The sequence below is a fragment of the Oncorhynchus clarkii genome, chromosome 3 (assembly GCF_045791955.1).
Source record: "Oncorhynchus clarkii lewisi isolate Uvic-CL-2024 chromosome 3, UVic_Ocla_1.0, whole genome shotgun sequence".
Taxonomy (NCBI): domain Eukaryota; kingdom Metazoa; phylum Chordata; class Actinopteri; order Salmoniformes; family Salmonidae; genus Oncorhynchus; species Oncorhynchus clarkii.
Window position 1 is genome coordinate 17,528,566 of NC_092149.1, and position 23,916 is coordinate 17,552,481.

General features: G+C 41.7%; 2 protein-coding genes across 2 annotated transcripts; both read left to right on the forward strand.

The window, feature by feature from the left end:
• Positions 1–1,832: 1,832 nt before the first annotated feature.
• On the forward strand, positions 1,833–10,709 carry LOC139405778 (C-X-C chemokine receptor type 3-2-like). The gene is made up of 3 exons (XM_071148199.1): positions 1,833–1,978; positions 6,713–6,839; positions 7,609–10,709. The coding sequence occupies exons 2-3, from the start codon at positions 6,807–6,809 to the stop codon at positions 8,716–8,718; spliced, it is 1,143 nt and encodes a 380-aa protein (XP_071004300.1). The 5' UTR covers positions 1,833–1,978; positions 6,713–6,806; the 3' UTR covers positions 8,719–10,709.
• Positions 10,710–19,316: 8,607 nt separating this feature from the next.
• LOC139405779 (C-X-C chemokine receptor type 3-like) lies at positions 19,317–23,096 on the forward strand. The gene is made up of 3 exons (XM_071148200.1): positions 19,317–19,508; positions 20,220–20,579; positions 20,898–23,096. Exons 1-3 carry the CDS (start codon positions 19,497–19,499, stop codon positions 21,672–21,674), a joined length of 1,149 nt encoding a protein of 382 aa, XP_071004301.1. The 5' UTR covers positions 19,317–19,496; the 3' UTR covers positions 21,675–23,096.
• Positions 23,097–23,916: the final 820 nt, after the last annotated feature.

Consider the following 23,916-nt stretch of genomic DNA (forward strand, 5'->3'; position numbering starts at 1 on the left):
TCAACATTTCAACAGAATATTAAACAACATACTAACTCTAAATCAGTCAGGAGCAAGCCAGGTAGTCTAAGAAGGAACAAAAATGAATTATTTAGGCGATGTTACTATTATTTTAAGGCTATAGCTGCCCTTTAAGAAATCAATTGAGAATAATTTGTGACATGCTAGAGGCTGGCAGGAGCGCTCAACATTTCAACAACACACCAACAACATGCTTATAAATGTTGTATTTAGGCTGAACAAATTAAATAAATTAAAAAGTATTGCTTAGAGTTAATAATAAAGAAATCATCCCCGCATGATGCATTTAGCATCATCTGATGCTGCATTTTGCGTCACATGATGCTGCGTTTTGAGTCATATGATGCTGCGTTTTGAGTCAAAAGATGCTGCGTTTAGCGCCATCTGATGCTGCGTTTTGCGTCATATGATGCTGTGTTTTGCGCCATCTGATGCTGCGGTTTGCGTCACATGATGCTGCGTTTTGAGTCATATGATGCTGTGTTTTGCATCATATGATGCTGCGTTTTGAGTCATATGATGCTGTGTTTTGCATCATATGATGCTGTGTTTTGCATCATATGATGCTGCGTTTTGCGTCATATGATGCTGCGTTTTGCATCATATGATGCTGCGTTTTGAGTCATATAATGCTGTGTTTTGCATCATATGATGCTGTGTTTTGAGTCATATGATGCTGTGTTTTGAGTAATATGATGCTGTGTTTTGCATCATATGATGCTGTGTTTTGCATCATATGATGCTGTGTTTTGCATCATATGATGCTGTGTTTTGCATCATATGATGCTGTGTTTTGCATCATATGATGCTGCGTTTTGCATCATATGATGCTGTATGATGCTAACCACCATTTACTAAAATATCCACACAAGCCACTAGCCAGCCAGCCATATACCATGAGTTAGAAGATTATGAGTATTAGGCTATAGTATGACTTTAGTGAGCATTGAAGATAAATCACAATCAGTAAAAAAATATTGAGCTAGCTAATTAGCAGATTCAAATCAATCATTAACATCAATGACCAGCTTATAGCCTACCCTCTTTTCCTGATGTCAATTGTGTCTTTGAGAGGCACTGTAACCATAGCAGCTGGAAGTAGAGGCTACAGCACCCCTTGATTAATCAGAATAATATATATATATAATTTTTTTAATCGCACCAAATTAGTACACTGGGCCTTTATTACTCCTATATGAGCAGACAAAAATAGTCGTCAGCAGTGTGGGGAGAAAAGATTCTACACCCCCACCCAAAATATCTTCCCTCTGCCATAACTGTAACTAGCTTGCTTACGATTAGTGATTGTAAGTGAGGGTGTTGTTGCAGAAATAAACAGTTCTATTCTAAAAATACAAATTTAAGTAGATTTTCTTTGAAATAAGGGGGGAGTGCCCTTTTTTTCATTTTGAGCACTTTCCCCCTGAAAGGTCTGTGCATGGCTCTGTGCACAGCTCATAGTACTACTGTTAGTGTTTAAATACTGGAGAGTTGAGACCCAATCACGGACGCTGGACAGAGTGGATTTCAGTTGTAACAAAAGACAGTTTTAATGAGTCAAAGATATCTTGTCCCGCAGTTTTACGTGCACGGACCTAGTTCACATAACTCGGCAAGGAGTCAGGTGAAAAAGAGGCCTTATACAACGGTTACATTCATTTTTATACATAGAATAAAGTAGGTGGAGTCTTGTCGTTTCGGTCTTCTTGACTGGTCGGAGGGTTGGAGGCAGGCCTTGCTCTAGCCAGAGCAGAAGCCCCATTGGTGCACAGCAGAACCTTATCCTGAGCATCCGACCAATAGAGGGGGTCAGTCTTGTGGCTGGGTGTATGTGTTCTTGTGACGGAATGTCTTTGTTTATATGAGCTATGTGTATGAATATTTGTATAACACTACCCTTTCAATAGGATGATACATGAGAACTCAGCTGTGCAACGTCTGTGAGGGCTTTTCTGAGGTGAGTTTTTGTCGCTCGTCACTGAAACCAATTAGAGCAGGAGCATGCGGTGGCCTCTTTCATACTCCCTCTGACTCATTCTAAATATATTTTCGCTAAAAGGCTCTCTGTGTGGCCTTATCTGTCTCACTACTGTTTGTGGAGTTATGCTCTGATAAAGGTCGACTGACTGGAACTGACTGGAATTGACTGGAATTGTGCATTTGACTGGAAGTTTGCAGTGACTTTTTCATCTTTCTCCATGAAATTGTGAAATCTTACACTCGTGTGTGCAATGTAGTTGCTTTCTGGTTGGTTTCCTTAAACAAATAGTAGTATATGTTGATACACTATAAGATCAAGTGAAAAGGTTTCCCTCAATTGGATAGAAAAGAAACGCCCAATCTGAGAGCTTTAAAGATTTTCAAACAAGATTTGCATAATCCCCTTTAAAAACTTTACTTATGACTAATAACACCAACGAATTACCCATTAATATAATAAGAAAGTTATTTCCCCATATACCTTGAATAGTTTACCAAAACATACTTTGTACATGATCTTACTCTCAATGCCCAACAATCTGTTGCTTTTTTCCATTGACTAACATCACACCTCTCATACAGCCCTGTGAGTCACAGAGTGTAGAGGAAGGAAACAGCAGCTACGAAGTTGCACAATAATAGCCACCACTCCAAACAGTAACAACCTAAACATGCTGTAATGTCCCTCAAATTCAGCCTTGTCTCTGCACAAATACAGCCTTGTCTCTGCACAAATACAGCCTTGTCTCTGCACAAATACAGCCTTGTCTCTGCACAAATTCAGCCTTGTCTCTGCACAAATTCAGCCTTGTCTCTGCACAAATTCAGCCTTGTCTCTGCACAAATTCAGCCTTGTCTCTGCACAAATACAGCCTTGTCTCTGCACAAATTCAGCCTTGTCTCTGCACAAATTCAGCCTCGTCTTTGAACAAGTTCTAATGTTGTGTATGCTATGTAATGAGTTTTATTAAGATTAAGAGCAAAGGTATTGCAGGTATTTTCAGACTTTTGCTTCTTCCATTTGTGCTCCTGTTTAGTGCCTCTACATACCTTTGTAATATTGACCTCACAACCCAGAGTAAAAACCTTGTAGCGTCTTTATTCTTTAGGCAAGTGAATAAAGAAGACCTGACAGCTCCACCACCTAACGTCATTTACTTGAACACCCATGACATCCATCCACATCTGAATAAACTGAATTGCACAAGAAGTATCTATGTGGATTGAGATCGTTACCCTTAGTTAGAGGTTGTTGTTACACATGGTGACATGCTATTTTGATACCCCAGCAGTGGTAAAATAAATCAATAAATAAAGTGTGGAAAATACTTATTTTCCACCATAATTTGCAAATAAATTCATAAAAAATCCTACAATGTATTTTTCTGGATATTTTTTTCTCATTTTGTCTGTCATAGTTGAAGTGTACCTATGATGAAAATTACAGGCCTCATCTTTTTAAGTGGGAGAACTTGCACAATTGGTGGCTGACTAAATACTTTTTTGCCCCACTGTGTGTGTGTGTGTGTGTATATGTATATATATATATATATACACACACACAGTGCCTTGCGAAAGTATTCGGCCCCCTTGAACTTTGCAACCTTTTGCCACATTTCAGGCTTCAAACATAAAGATATAAAACTGTATTTTTTTGTGAAGAATCAACAAGTGGGACACAATCATGAAGTGGAACGACATTTATTGGATATTTCAAACTTTTTTAACAAATCAAAAACTGAAAAATTGGGCGTGCAAAATTATTCAGCCCCTTTACTTTCAGTGCAGCAAACTCTCTCCAGAAGTTCAGTGAGGATCTCTGAATGATCCAATGTTGACCTAAATGACTAATGATGATAAATACAATCCACCTGTGTGTAATCAAGTCTCCGTATAAATGCACCTGCACTGTGATAGTCTCAGAGGTCCGTTAAAAGCGCAGAGAGCATCATGAAGAACAAGGAACACACCAGGCAGGTCCGAGATACTGTTGTGAAGAAGTTTAAAGCCGGATTTGGATACAAAAAGATTTCCCAAGCTTTAAACATCCCAAGGAGCACTGTGCAAGCGATAATATTGAAATGGAAGGAGTATCAGACCACTGCAAATCTACCAAGACCTGGCCGTCCCTCTAAACTTTCAGCTCATACAAGGAGAAGACTGATCAGAGATGCAGCCAAGAGGCCCATGATCACTCTGGATGAACTGCAGAGATCTACAGCTGAGGTGGGAGACTCTGTCCATAGGACAACAATCAGTCGTATAATGCACAAATCTGGCCTTTATGGAAGAGTGGCAAGAAGAAAGGCATTTCTTAAAGATATCCATAAAAAGTGTCATTTAAAGTTTGCCACAAGCCACCTGGGAGACACACCAAACATGTGGAAGAAGGTGCTCTGGTCAGATGAAACCAAAATTGAACTTTTTGGCAACAATGCAAAACGTTATGTTTGGCGTAAAAGCAACACACCTGAACACACCATCCCCACTGTCAAACATGGTGGTGGCAGCATCATGGTTTGGGCCTGCTTTTCTTCAGCAGGGACAGGGAAGATGGGAAGATGGATGGAGCCAAATACAGGACCATTCTGGAAGAAAACCTGATGGAGTCTGCAAAAGACCTGAGACTGGGACGGAGATTTGTCTTCCAACAAGACAATGATCCAAAACATAAAGCAAAATCTACAATGGAATGGTTCAAAAATAAACATATCCAGGTGTTAGAATGGCCAAGTCAAAGTCCAGACCTGAATCCAATCGAGAATCTGTGGAAAGAACTGAAAACTGCTGTTCACAAATGCTCTCCATCCAACCTCACTGAGCTCGAGCTGTTTTGCAAGGAGGAATGGGAAAAAATGTCAGTCTCTCGATGTGCAAAACTGATCGAGACATACCCCAAGCGACTTACAGCTGTAATCGCAGCAAAAGGTGGCGCTACAAAGTATTAACTTAAGGGGGCTGAATAATTTTGCACGCCCAATTTTTCAGTTTTTGATTTGTTAAAAAAGTTTGAAATATCCAATAAATGTCGTTCCACTTCATGATTGTGTCCCACTTGTTGTTGATTCTTCACAAAAAAATACAGTTTTATATCTTTATGTTTGAAGCCTGAAATGTGGCAAAAGGTCGCAAAGTTCAAGGGGGCCGAATACTTTCGCAAGGCACTGTATATATGTATGTATATATGTATGTATGTATGTATGTATGTATGTGTGTATATATATATATATATCTATCACCTTCACATAAGGATTCAGACCCTTTACTCAGTACTTTGTAGAAGCACCTTTGGCTGTGATTACAGCCTCTGTCAGGTTGGATGGGGAGCGTCGCTGCACAACTATTTTCAGGTCTCTCCAGAGATGTTCGATCGGGTTTAAGTCTGGGCTCTGGCTGGGGCACTCAAGGAAATTCAGAGTCTTGTCCTAAAGCCACTCCTGCATTGTCTTGGCTATTTGCTTAGGGTCATTGTCCTGTTGGAAGGTGAACCTTCGCCCCAGTCTGTGGTCCTGAGAGCGCTGGACCAGGTTTTCATCAAGGATCTCCTTGTACTTTGCTTGATTCATCTTTCGCTCGATCCTGACTAGTCTCCCAGTTCATGCCGCTGAAAAATATCCCCACAGCATGAATCTGCCACCACCATGCTTCACCGTAGGGATGGTGACAGGTATCCTCCAGAACGTGACACATGGTATTCAGGCCAAAGAGTTCAATCTTGGTTTCATCAGACCAGATAATCTTCTTTCTCTTGGTCTGATTCCTTTAGATGCCATTTGGCAAACTGCAAGCGGGCTGTCATGTACCTTTTACTTAAGAGTGGCTTCCGTCTGGCCACTACCATAAAGGCCTGATTGGTGGAGTGCTGCAGAGATGGTTGTCCTTCTGGAAGGTTCTCCCATCTCCATAGAGCAACTCTGGAGCTTTGTCAGAGTGACCATCTGGTTCTTGGTCACCTCCCTGACCAAGGCCCTTCTCCCCCAATTGCTCAGTTTGGCCTGATCGGCCAGCTCTAGGAAGAGTCTAGGTGGAAGAAGTTTGGTGGAGGCCACTGTGTTCTTGGGGACCTTCAATGCTGCAGAAATGTTTTGGTACCCTTCCCCAGATCTGTGCCTCGATACGATCCTGTCTCCGAGCTCTACGGACAATTCCTTCGACCTCATGGCTTGGATTTTGCTCTGACATGCACTGTCAACTGTGGGACCTTACATAGATCTGTGTGTGCCATTCCAAATCATGTCCAATCAATTGAATTTACCGCAGGTGGACTCCAATCAAGTTGTAGAAACATCTCAAGGATGATCTCATAGAAAAGGGTCTGAATACTTATGCAAATAAGGTATTTCTATTTGTTATTTTGGATACATTTGCAAACATTTCTAAAAACCTGTTTTGCTTTGTCATTATGGGTTGTTGTGTGTAGATTGCTTTAGAACAAGGCTGTAACTTAACAAAATGTTTAAAAAGTTACGGGGTCTGAATACTTTCTGTATGTACTGTACATGTGCAATGTACTACATATTACTAATATAAGCCAGGAATAACAGCTAGAGATGGACAGAGAAATGTTTTTCTAGTTATGCACTGTCTCTTCGATATGTCACAATCCCCATTGGACACAGTCACCGGTTCCCAACAGCTGTCTTTGAATAGATGTGCTTGGGCTAAAATATGAGAGGATTCGGTTCCTGAATTGCTAACTTCTCCTTTTTAGTTGGTTCAGAGTGGCAAAAGAAGAGAGGAACGCGGGTGAGAATACGAGAAGAGTGTCCTGAGTCTGAAGGTGTTCCGCTGTTTCGTTGGTAACAATGGATTACGTCAAGGCAACCACAGATTACTATGTGAGTAACGGTGTTGTTATGCGACATACTAATAAATGTAGTTCTTTATGACTTCAAGAGCAATAGATGGTGCAATAAATAATTGGAACTAGCAGACAAAGAAAAAGTATAAGCTAAATAAGTCAAATAAGAAATTATATTTTACAACAACATGGTTAGTCAAGAAAATAACAGAATAAAAAAATATATGACAATGAATAACAATCTGTACATGAATATCATAGAAGCTACTAGTGTAGGACCTTAATTTGATCATGCTTTTGTTGCTAAGAATTTTTCTGCACCACAGGAAATGCAGATAAACTTTGAAATTGACATAAATTCACTGAAAACGTACAATAACTCACGGTTATATTAACATTACTTTTCATGTAGACTACTTTTGTCCAGCTAATAGCCTAACCACTGATCAAGCACCATTATGGACTAAATGCTCATATCAGGTCGCTTCAGGACTATTTAGCTGTGACTATATAGGTCAAATTAAGATCTGTAACAGGTACACACATCTGTATGAATTTAGCACTGCATCATCTTGAGTTTAGTCAGAGATACAAATGCATTCTGTCCTATGAGGAGAATCCAGGGCCTGTATCCATAAAGGGTCTTGGAGTAGCAGTGCTGATCTAGGATCAGTTTTACCTTTTAGATCATAATGAAAAAGATTATATGGGCAGGGCGGAATGCTTTATGCATACGGACCCAGAACATTGTTGTAGTTAGCTAATTTTCCTTCCTCTCACTCTCTTTTCCCCTCCTATGTCTCCAGATTTATGATGACAACTACAGCTTTTCACCAGAAACAGGCAGTAGCCAATCCAGTGGCGTGCCCTGCAACCTGGATGGCATCATGGACTTCACCCGGAGCTACTCCCCTGTGGTCTACAGCCTGGTGTTTGTGCTGGCGCTGGTGGGTAACATCCTGGTGCTGTGTGTGCTGATGCGCTACCGCACCTCTCAGACAGGTGGGACCTGCTCCTTCTCCCTCACCGACACCTTCCTGCTCCACCTGGCCGTGTCCGACCTCCTGCTGGCCCTCACGTTGCCCCTGTTCGCCGTCCAGTGGGCCCTCCAGTGGGTGTTCGGCATGGCCGCCTGCAAGATTTCCGGAGCCCTGTTCTCTCTGAACCGCTACAGCGGCATCTTGTTCCTGGCCTGCATCAGCTTCGACCGCTACCTGGCCATTGTCCACGCCATCAGCACCGGCTGGAAACGCAACACCTGCCATGCACAGATTGCCTGCACCCTGATCTGGACAGTGTGCTTGGGCCTGAGTGGGGTGGACATCACCTTTAGACAAGTGGTGAAGGTGGAAGTGGGGCGCTCGGGGGATCATCAGGGCCTGCTGGTGTGCCAGACGGTGTTCCCCCACAGCTCAGTGCAGTGGCAGGTGGGGATGCCGCTAGTCAACTTGGTGCTGGGTTTTGGGCTGCCCCTGCTGGTCATGCTCTACTGCTACATCCGTATCTTCCGCTCCCTTTGCAACGCCTCGCGCCGCCAGAAGAGGAAGTCCCTTCACCTCATCGTCTCCCTGGTGTCCATGTTTGTGCTCTGCTGGGCACCCTACAACTCCTTCCAATTGGCCGAAAGCCTGAAGAAGCTGGGCGTGATTAGTGGAGGCTGCCAGTTTGGCCGCACGGTGGACATCGGGATCCTGGTGTCTGAGAGCATGGGCCTGTCACACTGTGCCCTGAACCCGCTGCTGTACGGCTTTGTGGGGGTGAAGTTTAGGAGGGAGCTGACCAGAATGTGTAAGGGGCTGCTGGGACAGAGGTTCTATCCAGGGATGAAGGAATGGGGAGGACAGAGGAAAACACGGAGGCCCACTAGGTCCTTCAGCTCAGCAGAGAGTGAGAACACCCACTCTATCATGGCGTGAGCCAGCCACGTGCACAGATAGGGGTCTACCTGTGCCCAAGCACCTTTTTGTTGTTGTTCTGAACCCACAAGTCATCAAGTTCACCACCCCCAACCCCCCATCCCATTGGTCTGCCCTGTACAGAGCTTGCATGTGCCTGGTATCCAAACATGCATGGCTTGAAATGCAGTCACCGGTCGAGTCTGTGTAGCAAGCTACCTAGTTTAAATATCAACAGTACTGCCACAGCAGCATAACATTTGATCTACATCATCATCAATATTTGGTTTGGCCTACATAGCCTTCGAGCAGCAGAGAGGCAGAAGACATAGAGAGGAGCAGCTGCATTCAGGCTCTACAACCCATCTCAATCCCTTCATCAGTCAGGTGTTGCACATGTGTGTCAGGGCAGCAGCAACACAGGTAGTCTAGACTTTAGCTAACCACCATATACTAAAATATCCACACAAGCCACCAGCCAACCAACCATATACTTACTATAGCATGAGTTAGAAGAGTATGAATATTATAGTATTATATGAAGTTATGATTTAAGAGCATTGAAGAGAATCACAAAATGCTAGTTAACTATCAGATTTACATCAATCATCAACACAATGATCAGCTGATAGCCTATCCTCTTTACCCGATGTCAGTCATGTTTAGGAGGCACTTTAAATATATAGGTTTATGTTTTTGTTTTTTTAGGTAGTATGTTATACATTTAGAGATATCATTTTTTTAAAGGTGGTTGTCACTAGTTACCACAGGCACAAAGTCCAAATTGGCTATAATGTAAAAATTCATGAAAACAAATATTAGCTTTTTGGTCTTAATTTAAGGTTAGGGTTAGGCATAAGGTTAGCAGTGTGGTTAGGGGTAAGGTTAGGTTTAAAATCAGATTTGAAGAAGAGAAATTGTAGAAATAGACAGGAGTCTAGCCATAATTATGACTTTGTGGCTCTGGTAACTAGTGAGGACCGTGAAAGGTCTGTGCATCACGGCCCAGGTGAGAGCCTGGAGAGAGGGAGAAAGAGAGAGAGGGAGCGGGGGATGTGGAGACTGACAGAAAAAGAGAGAGGAAGAGAGAATACAAGTCAAAAGGGGGACAGGTAATATTGAACTAGTGGGTGCTGAAAAGAGGAAACACAAATTGTTTATTATGAAAATGACAAAATGGGAAAGAAATACAGATGTGCACATTGTGTCAAAGTGAGGAAAAAATGTATGTTATTTTGTTGTGATTCGTTCCTCTGGTGCTTCCTGATAGTGGCCCTGCTCCTACTGTAATAGGTCAACATTATGGTGCTTTTAAAGACAACACATTCTCAGGGAGGACATTTTTCATATAGTAGCCTATTTTCACTCTCTTCTTGTAATTTTGGTTAATGAAATTCTACTGTCCATCCAATCGTATAGCCTTCCAAGTTAAAACCCCATCTGCCTCTCGTGTGACCATGTTATCCCATCTGCCTCTAGTGGTGTGACCATGTTAACCTCATCTGCCTCTAGTGTGAGCAGCAAAGACTGCATAATATGAAGGTGAGCAGTGAACAATTTCTCAAGCTGTTTGGTTTCCTGATAAGTTGATGACTATAATTTCAAGGAACTGGATAATTTCTTGCAAAATATATATTTTTAAATGTATGAAACCTACTTCCTCAAAAGGCAGCAAACACTTATACCTTTCAAATCCTGCAGCAATAGTTTTTTCTTTGGTTGATTGCTTCATTTTTTCACTTGTTTTAGAGGGGAAACAAAGGTGTTAAGTAAGTCATGACAGACATGCAGCTTTACTTATGGCAAATGTCCACGTGTCCTTTGGTACCAGACTGTTATTCAACATTTTCTAATTCACTTCTTTAGATGAGATTGTTATACATCAGTCAGCACAACACATATGTACATAGGATTGTATACATGTATTTCTGTGTTGTAGAAATCTTAGGAAGTAGAATAAAACATTGGGGGAAATGTACTTTTGATATATCAATAAATAAATGATATGCAAATATCTTGTTACGTCTCTAGATATTTTTGGCTATACAACATTTCAAGGTTAATTTATCTGCATTAATGTAGCCAGTATCAGGAAACATTCAATAAGCACTTACAAAAAAAGGCCAATCTCGCCATCTGGTGGACAATGTATAAAAAATGTATGATTTATTCCTTTCCTTATTCTCTTAATCTGTAGGATACTTTATCTCTACTTTGAAACAACCTGGCAGGTGAAAACAAATTCCCAGGCCATTCAACCTCGTCTCAGAGCATTTTGATTTATTCTGTATGTAAATCCGAGACACTCCATGTTATGTTTGGTATGGGTACCAGTGGAGGCTCCTCAGAGGAGAAAGGGGAGGACCATCCTCCTCAGGGAATTTCATACAAATAAAACATTTCAAAAGTTTCCCTTTTTAGATAAAACTATACTAAATATATTCACATGTCACCAAATAATTTATTAAAACACAATGTTTTGCTATGAAGGTCTACAGTATCCTCAACACCACTCTGTAGGGTAGCACCATCGTGTAGCCAGAGGACAGCTAGCTTCTGTCTTCCATAGACTTACACAGTAATCATGACAACTAACAGAGGACGTCCTCCAACCTATCAGAGCTCTTGCTGCATGAATGAGAAGCCCCTGACTGCAGTTTGCAGTTCAGGGCCCGGCTCAATGTGGACGGAGTCAAATGCGTTTAACCTTCCCCTCTCCGTCAAGGTCACCCAAGTTGAGGTAAACGTCGGTATCAACGTCAACAAAAGCGAATCTTAATCGAACCTAATCAACATGGATAAAATTATAAATCGTGGAAGTAAGTGAGATTGTAATTATGCATAATGTACTTAGTAATATTCTTGTATACCAGTGCAGTGGTATATTTTTAATATGGCCAACTACTACACTGATATTAGCATAGCGTTAATTAGCACCTTTTATTTTATTTACCTTTATTTAACTAGGCAAGTCAGTGAAGAACAAATTCTTATTTTCAATGACAGCCTAGGAACAGTGGTACAGTTGTACATTGTCAGCTCAGGGGTTTGAACTTGCAACACTCTAACCACTAGACTACTAGGCCACCCCAAATTAATTAATAATTGCTCACAATGAGGAAATCTTATTTGGACAGATTTGCCTACATGAGCAGTAAGCCTAGGTTTACGAGTACGCCATCGTGCTCCATCGTGCATACATTTATTTTGTCCCCCCACCAAACGCGATCACGACACGCAGATTAAAATATCAAAACAAACTCTGAATCAGATACATTAATTTGGGGACAGGTCGAAAAGCATTAAACATTTATGGCAATTTAGCTAGCTAGCTTGCACTTGCTAGCTAATTTGTCCTATTTAGCTAGCGTGGTGTTGTTAACTAATTTGTCCTGGGATATAAACATTGAGTTGTTATTTTACCTGAAATGCACAAGGTCCTCTACTCCGACAATTAATCCACACATAAAACGGTCAACCGAATCGTTTCTAGTCATCTCTCCTCCTTCTAGGCTTTTTCTTCTCTTGACTTTATATTGAGATTGGCAACTTTCATAAATTAGGTGCATTACCGCCACTGACTACATTCGTATTTCAGTAGCATGTGGGTATAACCAATGAGGAGATGGGAGAGGCAGGACTTGCAGCGCAATCTGCTTCACAAATAGAACTTAGCCCTTGGCAACGCAGATGCTCGTTGGCGCGCGCAAGAAGTGTGGGTGTAATAATGAAATAATATAGATATGTAAATGTATTTTGCAACGCGAGCGTTGTAGTCAGCCTGTAAGTTACACATAGCGAGTCTACACAGCCTACACATAGTATATACAATAATGAAATCACCTGATCCCAAAATACATAGTAAGTCAAGAAAAGTCGTTGTAACTTGTCCACACTGCAAACTGAAGTTAAATAAGAAAAACTTCAAACACATTGACGAAGAAAGTATACACATTGCTTTGAAACAGTGTCCAAGGAAAGAGTTTTGGCATGTGAGAAATGGTGTGTTTGCAGTCGAAAATACATTTTCTGATCCAGCATCACCCATGTTGTGAAAAATACTTGGGCTACTTCAGTTCCAACTGTGTTCAAAACTGTTATGCATGCTGGAGTATTAAAAGCTGTTGAATTGTACTTTTTCTTTACTTTCACATACACGGTGTTCACAGAAACATTGCTCTGATCTTGTCCCCTGGACATTGGAGGACTTTTGGTGTGGATGTTCAGGTTAGATATTCCATTAAATGATTCCACTGAACTGTACCATTTGATTGTCATTCCTGTATTGAAAATTGTACCTTGTTCACACCACAGGGCCTACCAAAGCAAGGTTTCTCAAACAACTGTGGGGTGTTTGTTTTGATGGTAAGATGCTATTCAGTATATTATATTAGTCCTATTTTCTGTTATAACATATAACAGGTTATTATTATTTCTGTGCTTGCAGCATGCAAAGCACACTATTGTTATTGCTCATACTTTTTCTTGTTTATTATTCTTGACACTTTTTGGGACCTATTTCCTACAGTTTTTACACTACATACACTATTCATGCATCAAACTCCTGCAGAGCTGGATGCTGATGTGACATGCTGTGACTTCTTGGGGGGGGGGATGTCTTTATTAGTATTATTATTTACTATTATCATTATTGTTGTTATAACTATCAAACTTAACAACCTACTCTTTCTTAACTTACAGTACACTCTGTACATTGCAATGGAAGCACAGTGTGATTTTACTGAAGTATGTATGAAATTCTCATCACTAGTGGATATAATGTTTTATGTGATACCCATCCGATTGTGTGATTATCTTTTTCAAAGGAAAACATGCAGCAAATTAGGCGATGCTGGTGCCTGGTTCTCCTGCAGAACTTTCCCATGTCGTAAGTCTTGAACATTATGAAAACTTCCTTAAAATCACTTGTTTTACTGTCGCCAGACTGACCTGAATATATCTTCATTTTTTATTTTTGTTATTTTTATTTCACCTTTATTTTACCAGGTAGGCTAGTTGAGAACAAGTTCTCATTTGCAACTGCGACCTGGCCAAGATAAAGCACAGCAGTTCGAAACATACAACAACACAGAGTTACACACGGAATGAACAAAACATACAGTCAATAATACAGTAGAAAAAAGAGAAAACAAAGTCTATATACAGTGAGTGCATATAAGGTCAAATAAGGGAGTTAAGGCAATGAATAGGCCATGGTGGTGAAGTAATTACAATATGGCAATTAAAAACTGGAATGGTAGATGTGCAAAAAGATGGATGTGGAAGTAGAGATACTGTGGTGCAAAATGAGCTAAATAAATAAATACAGTATGGGAATGAGGTAGATAGATGGGCTGTATACAGATGGGCTATGAACAGGTGCAGTGATCTGTGAGCTGCTCTGACAGCAGGTTCTTAAAGCTAGTGAGGGAGATGGGAATCTCCAGCTTCAGTGATTTTTGCAGTTCGTTCCAGTCAGTGGCACCAGAGAACTGGATGGAAAGGCGACCAAAGGAGGAATTGGCTTTGGGGGTGACCAGTGAGATATACCTGCTGGAGCGTGTGCTACGAGTGGGTGCTGCTATGGTGACCAGCGAGCTGAGATAGGGCGGGGCTTTACCTAGCAGAGACTTGAAGATAACCTGTAGCTAGTGGGTTTGGTGACAAGTATGAAAGCGAGGGCCAGCCAACGAGAGCGTACAGGTCGCAGTGGTGGGTAGTATATGGGGCTTTGGTGACACAATGGATGGCACTGTGATTGACTGCATCCAGTTTGCTGAGTAGAGTGTTGGAGGCTATTTTATAGATGACATCTCTGAAGTCAAGGATCGGTAGGATGGTCAAGGGCAGACAGGTCTGGAGTGAACCAAGGGCTATATCTGTTCCTGGTTCTACATTTTTTGAATGGGGCATGCCTATTTAAGATGGTGAGGAAGGCACTTTTAAAGAATAACCAGGCATCCTCTACTGTCGGGATGAAGTCAATGTCGTTCCAGGATACCCCGGCCAGGTCGATTAGAAAGGCCTGCTCGCTGAAGTGTTTTAGGGAGCGTTTGACAGTGATGAGGGGTGGTTGTTTGCTGGCAGACCCATTACGGATGCAGGCAATGAGGCAGTGATCGCTGAGATCTTGGCTGAAAATAGCAGAGGTGTATTTGGAGGGTGAGTTAGTTAGGATGATATCTATGAGGGTGCCCGTGTTTACGGATTTGAGGTTATATCTGGTAGGTTCATTGATAAGTTGTGTGAGATTGAGGGAATCAAGCTTAGATTGTAGGATGGCCGGGGTGTTAAGCATGTCCCAGTTTAGGTCACCTAGCAGCACGAGCTCAGAAGATAGATGGGGGGCAATCAAATCACATATGGTGTCCAGTGCACAGCTAGGGGCAGAGGGTGGTCTATAGCAAGCGGCAACGGTGAGAGACTTGTTTCTGGAAAGGTTAATTTAGAAGTAGAAGCTCAAATTGTTTGGGTACAGACCTGGATAGTAAGACAGAACAGGTTATCTTTGCAGTAAATTTGCATTCATACTGAATGTATGTAATGTATGTCGTTCACTCGCTAAGGTCTGAAGAAGAGAGGTTGAAAGATCGAAAAAGCAGTGAAAACAAAACACACTACAGGTAGGTGTCATAATGTTTGATGAGTGGTATAGTCTTAAACTAATGTATCTGTCCATTAAAAAGAGAATACCAGTTGACTGCTTCTTCCCTAAATAGTTATTGCATAGTTTGGAGCAGTGCTTTGGGTCATTGTCGTGTTGTAGGAGGAAATTGGCTCCAATTAAGCGCCATCCACAGGGTATGGTATGGCGTTGCAAAATAGAGGGATAGCTTTCCTTCTTCAAGATCCCTTTTACCCTGTACAAATCTCCCACTTTACCACCACCAAAGCACCCCCAGACCATCACATTGCCTCCACCATGATTGACAGATGGCGTCAAGCACTCCTCCAGCACTTTTTCATTTTCTCTGCTTCTCACGTATGTTCTTCTTTGTGATCCGAACACCTCAATCTTAGATTCGTCTATCCTTAACACTTTTTTTCCAATCTTCCTCTGTCCAGTGTCTGTGTTCTTTTGCCCATCTTAATCTTTTATTTTTATTGGCCAGTCTGAGATATGTTTTTTTCTTTGAAACTTTGCCTAGAAGGCCAACATCCCGGAGTCACCTCTTCACTGTTGACCTTGAGACGGGTGTTTTGCGGGTACAAGTTAATGAAGCTGTCAGTTGAGGACTAGTTGAGGCATCTGTTTCTCAAACTAGACACTTCAATGTACTTGTCCTCTTGCTCAGTTGTGCACCGGGGTATCCCACTCCTCTTTCTATTCTGGTTAGGGCCAGTTTGCGCTGTTCTGTGAGTAGAACACAGCGTTGTACGAAATCTTCAGTTTCTTGGCAATTTCTCACATGGAATAGCCTTAATTTCTCAGAACATTTCTCTTGCCTGTTTGGAATGTTATTTTGGCATTAATACGTGTCTCATATCAGTTTGCAAACAATGTAAAAATATATTTCATTCAGTTAATAACGCTGCATACACACGGTCTCTTTTTTGTTTTCTTGAATAAGGCAGCTCCAAAATGCAGGTGTTTCAGCCTAGCTCAGTGCTTTCTGTGGTGGTGGGGCGAGCCAGCAGAAAATAGGAGCATTGCGCCGTGATTGGCTCAGTGTTCTGTCACTCATGGGGACAGTATGTCATCACCAAGTTTAAGTCCTTAGTAAGGGTGGACATCCAAAATTTCAGCCCTTTGGGTCCTGCCATAGAGTTATATTACAAGTGCCATTCCAAGAAGGCTCAAGGTCATTGGCCACAGATAAACCAAATTCCTGGTTAAATAAAGGTCAAATAAAAAGTTTTTTTTAATCATGTCAAATCACGTTGTATGTACATTAGCTTTGATTGGACTGATGATGTCAACATCTTACTTTCAAAGTCTTAGTTAGCAGTCATCATCATGAATCAAGTCAACAATCTACTGACAAATCCTTTTAATACTTGTCATATGAAGATAAATTATTAAGATAAATTATAGATAAAACGTAGCAGTAATCATCGGCCATTGGACATAAAGATTACACAACAATTTGGAAATTCCAAATTCAACGATGAGTCGTTGGTCTATTTTCACCAATGTGGTATTGTAAACACATCGTTCGTGGCCCAGTGTGTGTTTGTTTGGCAACTTTTTTTGTACAGCTTTAACAGTGGTACTGATGTTAGTGCTGGTACTTGGCCTGCACATAAATTCAGCACCCATATCTTTCTATAATAGAATTGTGTAATTTAACGTGTCAAATTAAAAGTTTATTTAACGCGTCAAATAGTGTTATATATTTTTTGACACACAAAGATCCAAACGGCATTCAATGTGCTACACCCTAATCATTTGGTATATTTTCACCTCTTCATTTCGCCTACTGTTCTAACTTGCAGCACATGTAGCCTATAACCTGTTTTCGAGAAATGTAATCGTTGAATATTGTAAGAGCTTTCATTGTCTGTTTATATGCCCCCTTTATTTATCCTACGGTTCTGACTTGTTGTACAGGGAGAATACTGTAAGAACGGCCCATGTTCTGAATTCTGTCTCTGTACATTTCAAAGGTGCTAAACAAATAGTTATATTGACTACGTCCATCGTCGCTCGCTCATTAATGTCTTAATCGGAATTACAGATTGTCTCTTATTCGCTTGTCGTCCCATTATGCCATAGTTTGTACATCTAAATTGTCAATAGAAACCACATTTGTTTAAGCAAGTCAGCCATATCAGCTGTTTTTTTTTAAAGGCAGTAAATGAGTGAACTGTTTCGCTGCCAGACAAGGCTTCACTGATAGCCAGGTGTAGCAGTGGTAAGGTGTTGGAACTGCTGTTGGCACTCTGCTGTTGGGACAGCTTTATGTAGGCCCTAACAGTTTGTGGGCATGGTTTGTCACCATTATAGTGAAATGTATGTATTGTTTAGTGTTGTGTAGAGGCATTTCTGGCATGCATCCCCCCCAAAAAAAATTTTGCCCCACCAAGATCTACAATTGCCACTGACCATACTAAACATAACATATCAAACTAAATTTCATCTCTCAGAATGACTTATAGAATAATACAAAATGCTCTGAGACCAGGTTGGGCCATAGAAAATGTAATGTAGGTATGCATAACCCTATTGCTTTTAGTAGGCTAATCTTGTGTCTTTAGATCAGTGAAGGAGGAGAGGATATGAGATAGTTTAGGGCAGGAGGTGTTGTTAGTCTAAACTATTGAGATGGACTTGTACCACAAATGTAATATAACTGAAGCACTATTTTGTCAGGCCCCGATGTAGCACAACTACTGTGATTGAAGCGTAGGATATGCATGCAAACTAGAACTGTCTCCAACACTTCATGTTTGGACCTTGGAGCTCATATGTATAGCAGCGGCACCTACCAATACAGAAGTGGATAAACGTTTCCCTCGAAGTAACGACAGCTGCTCATACCAGCACTATATTTGCCAACCTGGTCTCGGAGCATTTCATATTATTCTGTATGTACCAAAGCACTATATTTATTATGAATTGTATTTATTTTATTTTTATTTAACCATATAACTAGGCAAGTCAGTTAAGAACAAATTCTTATTTACAATGACGGCCTACCTCGGCCAAACCCGGACAATGCTGGGCCAATTGTGTGCCGCCCTATGGGACTCCCAATCACAGCCGGATGATACTGTACGTTACGTTTCGTATGGTATGTATTAATTTGTGGATGACCATCACCCATTTCTTATGATATGTTACCAATTGCAAATCCTATTATATGTTACGCATTTGCAAAACGTACAATATGTTACAGATTTGCAAAACTAAAATTTTTGCTATGTGGCAAGGTGGCTAACATTAGCTAGGTGGCTAACATTAGCTTGCTGGCTAACGTTAGCTAGGCTACAGGTTAGGGTTAGGAGTTAGATTAAAGGGTTAAGGTTAGGGGGGTTAGATAAAATGGCTACGGTTAGGGTTAGCTAACATGCTAAGTAGTTGCAAAGTAGCTCAAAAGTAGTAAGCAGTTGAAAAATTGCTAATTAGCTAAAAGGCTAAATTTGTCCATGATGAGATTTGAATTCACAACCTTTGGGTTGCTAGACGTTTGAGTTATATGCCGACCACAACCAACCACCATACTTTAGTTTTTCCTTAAGTAACCCTCTGTCTTATCTAACCATACTAAACGTAACATATCATACACATTTTTGTTTCACGGATCTGGATTTACATTTACTATGTTGTGTCTTGTCTATGAGACCAGGCTGCAACATCAAAACAACACTTCCAACAAATCCACTCTCGCCAGATGCAACTTTGTTATACTGCGCACAGCACTGCTTTTGTGAGCGCAAGCCCTGCCAAGTACATGTTATTGACCAACAATCGGCATCTGTGGTAGGTGTTACCTCTGCAAAGCTCCCAAAATACGGGCGCTGGTTCTCTGGGTGTGTGACGTGTATACTGTACAACTCTGCTCACGGTGAGAGTAGAGGACTGAAATGACTATACTTCCTCTCTTCTAAAAGTCTTGCATCATCCCCATGACCTCCTTCACTTTTCTTTTGTGTGAACTGTTAGGTGAAGTTGTTGTCTCTTTTTCCCCTCTTCCTTTAAGCTCTTTTCTGTTCTGCTTCTTTAAGTGCTCAGGGGATGAAGCCATTCAAACAAACTGCCTGTTCTCTCCTGGCTTATTTATAGTGTAAGTAAACAGCAGTGTTTGTCTCTAGTTTCTCCAATGGTACTGGGACTAGTAAATGATTGGTTATAGAACATGGCTAATGTGGTAAGTACATTTCTCATTTCAAACCCTTTCTACTGTCTAGGTGTCTTCTCTTTTCTCCTCGTCTGTGGTCTTTGTCCTACACAAGTTCTCTTTACTCCGCTTAAGTCTTTCATGCTGTTTGAATTCCTTTCTGTGTGTTTGTATGCATATGTCTGTGCATCCATACACCCATATTTCCCAGGATATGTTCTCTCTCTCTATCACTTTCTCTCTGTCTCCCCCTCTCTCTTGCCAACTCCCACCAGTCTTTCTGGTTTAACAGAAAATCAGATAAGTATAGAATACCTACAGAGAGGTTAGAGAGTGTGGTTAGAGCACAACGAGACAAGCTCCCATAGTGTGTCAATGGCACCAGTCAGATGGTCTGCAGTGCAGTGGACAGGAGAACAGTACTTTCCGCTCTTACTATGCTGTGTGTAGTGTTTCCTCATCTGGTGACATCGGAATCATGTGAGCAGCGTGAATGTAATCTGATCTGGCCCTTGTCAGATGAGACACTTCAGGGGATACCTCTCGTTCTCACACCCACACAACCTGTCAGTGTTAGAGCAGAGGACCGGAGACTAAAGACAGATCTCTCTAGGTATAACTTTGTGAAAAAGGAAATTGTTGTCCTCACCAACACATATTCTGCCCGCACTGTTTTTATCTTAAACCCAATAGATTGGCCTGTATTACCCAAATGATCAACTGATTTCGACTTCTCCACAGACAGACATGGATTTGGACCTGGGAGGGATATTTCTAGAGAATAGCACCTATAACTACGATGAGGACTATGTTTATAAAGAGGACTGCTCCCCTGAAGATGGCATTGGGGTGCATTTTGGCACGGTGTTCCTCCCAATGCTCTACTCCCTGACGCTGGTCCTGGGGCTAGTGGGTAACGTGCTGGTCCTGGTGGTTCTGGTCCAGAGGAGGCGGAGCTGGAGCGTGACTGACACCATCATCCTGCACCTGGGCATGGCTGACACCCTGCTGCTGGTCACGCTGCCCCTTTGGGCTGTTCAGGCCACTGGGGACTGGAGCTTTGGGAACCCCCTCTGCAAGATCACTGGAGCCATGTTCACAGTAAGGACTGTGGGGGACAGGATTGGTCAAGCAAGTGTATATACCTGTATGAACACATAAACTTGGGGTTGGGGATGGGGAGAGAGGGTAAATTAAAAGGATTTGGAATAGTGTGGAGTGGCGTGGTACATGATGGGGGGTACAGTTAATGGGCTCTTCCTCTGAGTCCATTAATAAACTCTCAACATTTCTGGGAAAAGAGGAAGTACAGAAGAGGAACACAGCTGTGTCAACTTAATGTTCATTCCAGCCAAAAGCTTTCTCAAGTTTATATCTCTCTGTCTCTCTGTCTCTCGCTCTCTCTCTTTCTCTCCTCAGATCAACTTTTACTGTAGCATCTTCCTGCTGGCCTGCATCAGTCTGGACCGCTACCTGTCCGTGGTCCACGCGGTCCAGATGTACTCTCGCAGGAAGCCCTGGATGGTGCAGGCCAGCTGCCTGTCCGTGTGGCTCCTCTCCCTCCTCCTCTCCATCCCCGACTGGCATTTCCTGGAGTCTGTGAGGGACACCAGACGAGACAAAGTGGAGTGTGTTCACAACTACTCGTCCCTCTCCCAGTCTTGGTTTGAATGGCGCCTGGCCTCCCGCCTGCTCTACCACACGGTGGGCTTCCTCCTCCCCTCTGCCGTGCTACTCTTCTGCTACTCCTGCATCCTGCTGCGGCTGCAGCGTGGCTCCCAGGGCCTCCAGAAGCAGAGGGCCGTCCGGGTCATCCTGGTGTTGGTGCTGGTCTTCTTCCTCTGCTGGACTCCCTACAACATCACCCTCATGGTGGACACTTTTCAGGGGAGACCTGGGGAGCCTGTTTCTGTGTCCTGTGAGAACGGGAGGACAGCTGTGGAGAACAGTCTGGTTGTCACGTTCGCTCTAGCCTGCCTGCACGCTTGCCTCAACCCAGTGCTCCATCTCGGACTGTGTAGAAACTTCCGGCGACGCGTGCTGGATATGGTGAGGTGTGTTGAGGGGGTGCAGCACGATCTGAAACGCTCACTGTGGGATTCAGGTGTGGTTGAAGACTCACCTGACCAAGCAGAGGAGAAGGGGACGTTGAACCCAATGACAATCATGGGACAGGTACAGTCCACCCAGAGCTGATGGGTAGGAAGAGGATCCAAATGATTAATATAGTATGTCTTCCTGTCTTGAGGGGAAGTTGATGTATGGGTGATGGGTTTGAGTCTGGGGACGGGTGGATGACCGTAACCTGGGTCATGAGAGAAATACATGCATAGTAGAAAGCCCCTTATGAGGACTGCTTTCTTTGAATTGCACTTTAATGGATAACGCTCAGATGAAATGTATATTTATATATTTTTATAAAGTCAGCGGGTTGTCTGCTCTTCACGTTTTACCTATCAATGTCGTCCGGGTCTGTAGAATCTGTTGGAAAGAATCATGCATCCATTATTCAAACCTAGATCTATATATATATATATATGTGTGTGATTCGGAATAAATGTGACATGGAATGGAACAGAAGAACTGACCTGGAATTTTCATGACAAAACTTGACCCTATTTGTATTTTGGTTAAGCTGAATGTCTGGTTTACCAAAAAACACAATTTTAACCACTTTTCATCTTTCCTGTTTTCGCTCATGAACATACTTGCTTTGGTTTTGTTTTACTGTGTGATATTTCACCTCTTGTTTTCTATGAGATACGGAGGACAGGGAAATCATGTATCAGTAGCAGCAACACACCAAACTCAAGATATGACCTGCTTCCTGTTTCTCTTCCTGTTTCAGCTAAAGTGGATTACACTTTTCTCTTCTTGCTAAAAGGTGTTCCTTTCCCTTTGTTTAAAAACCCTGTCAGTAGTTTGCTGTAAAGCTCAATCTCTCTGTAAATGCCATGTCTGTAGATTTCTCTGTTTCACTCTCTTTATGTATTGAGCTATCTTTTGTTTGAGCACCTCCATATCACTTTGTCCTCACCTGTGAGTATTGTTTTTGGTTATAGTGTTTGTTTGCTGGTGGGAAAAGGGGGAACCAAGACAAGTCGCCCATGGGCATACACTACCCGTAGGTAAACTTTGTTAAATACACTAGTTAGAACTGGGCCGACCACCCACTGTATTTTTGGTTAGTTAGTTAGCTGTTGTTGAAATAGGCTAGTCTAGCTTAGGGGTGTTTTTGAATACTTATTTCTTTCCTTGGGTCCAGCTCAGCCCCTTTTCCTGCTCCCCCCATTACCGTGTGTTTTCCAATAAACCCTGAGTTTTTGGTAGATTTCAGTTGTCGTGGTTATTTCGTTCTCACTTTTACTTTTTCACTATTATAATTTGCATGAGTTATGTTACGGGTCTCGTCTCCCCTAGACTGTCGGGCCAAAAGGGATTCGTAACAAACCGGAAGGTTGCAAGTTCAAACCCCCGAGCTGACAAGGTACATACATATCTGTCGTTCTGCCCCTGAACAGGCAGTTAACCCACTGTTCCTAGGCCGTCATTGAAAATAAGAATTTGTTCTTCACTGACTTGCCTAGTTAAATAAAGGTAAAATAAAAAAATAAAAAATCGCTCCTCCTGTGTTATATATATATTTTTTTTTTAACTTTGTTTTGTGTGCAAAGCCCTTTGGTGCAAAGACTTGTCACCCCATGTTGGTAAGCTTTACTTGGCTTCCTGCCACAGTAAAAGTATGTCTTTTTCAGCTGAAACCACAGAACTTGGGTAATTATGTTATCTTTTTGCGGACACTCTTATCCAGAGCAATTATGTGCCTTCAAACCAGTGACTTTCCGGTTACCTGTGCAACACTCTTAACCGCTAGGCTACCAGCAGGCCTACCATGTGTTCATGGAATGTTTGCAGATAGAAATGTGCTGTATAGAGCTGCCACAATTCCCCATTCTACATGCCAGACAATCATAGATATCAATACATGTCTATGATTGTTCTGTGATGTTGAATCATCCTGAAAAGGCCTTTGGTGGTGGTGTGTCTACATCACTTATGCTGATCTGAGTCTTGCTTCCTCTAGGGGTTTTAATTTTTGGTGTACAAGCATCTATTAACCAACCACTAAAAGACAGAGATTCTGAACGATAGTATAAAAAAATATTTACTTTATTTAGTATTTTACTATGGTTCCTTGAAATGCTAACCTGATACTGTGCATTTTTGTTATGAAATGGGATGTCAGTAATAACAAATGCATTAACTATAACAGAGCACATATGCCAGTTATCATTTAACAAAACATGAAGCAGGTAAGTAAAATGATTAATTACAAAATTAAAACAAAGGTATTTCTATACTCAGAAATGTTTTTAATATTTGTTTTTATAATGGAAATATAATTTTGTAATCACGTTAATATTATTTTTTAAGTATG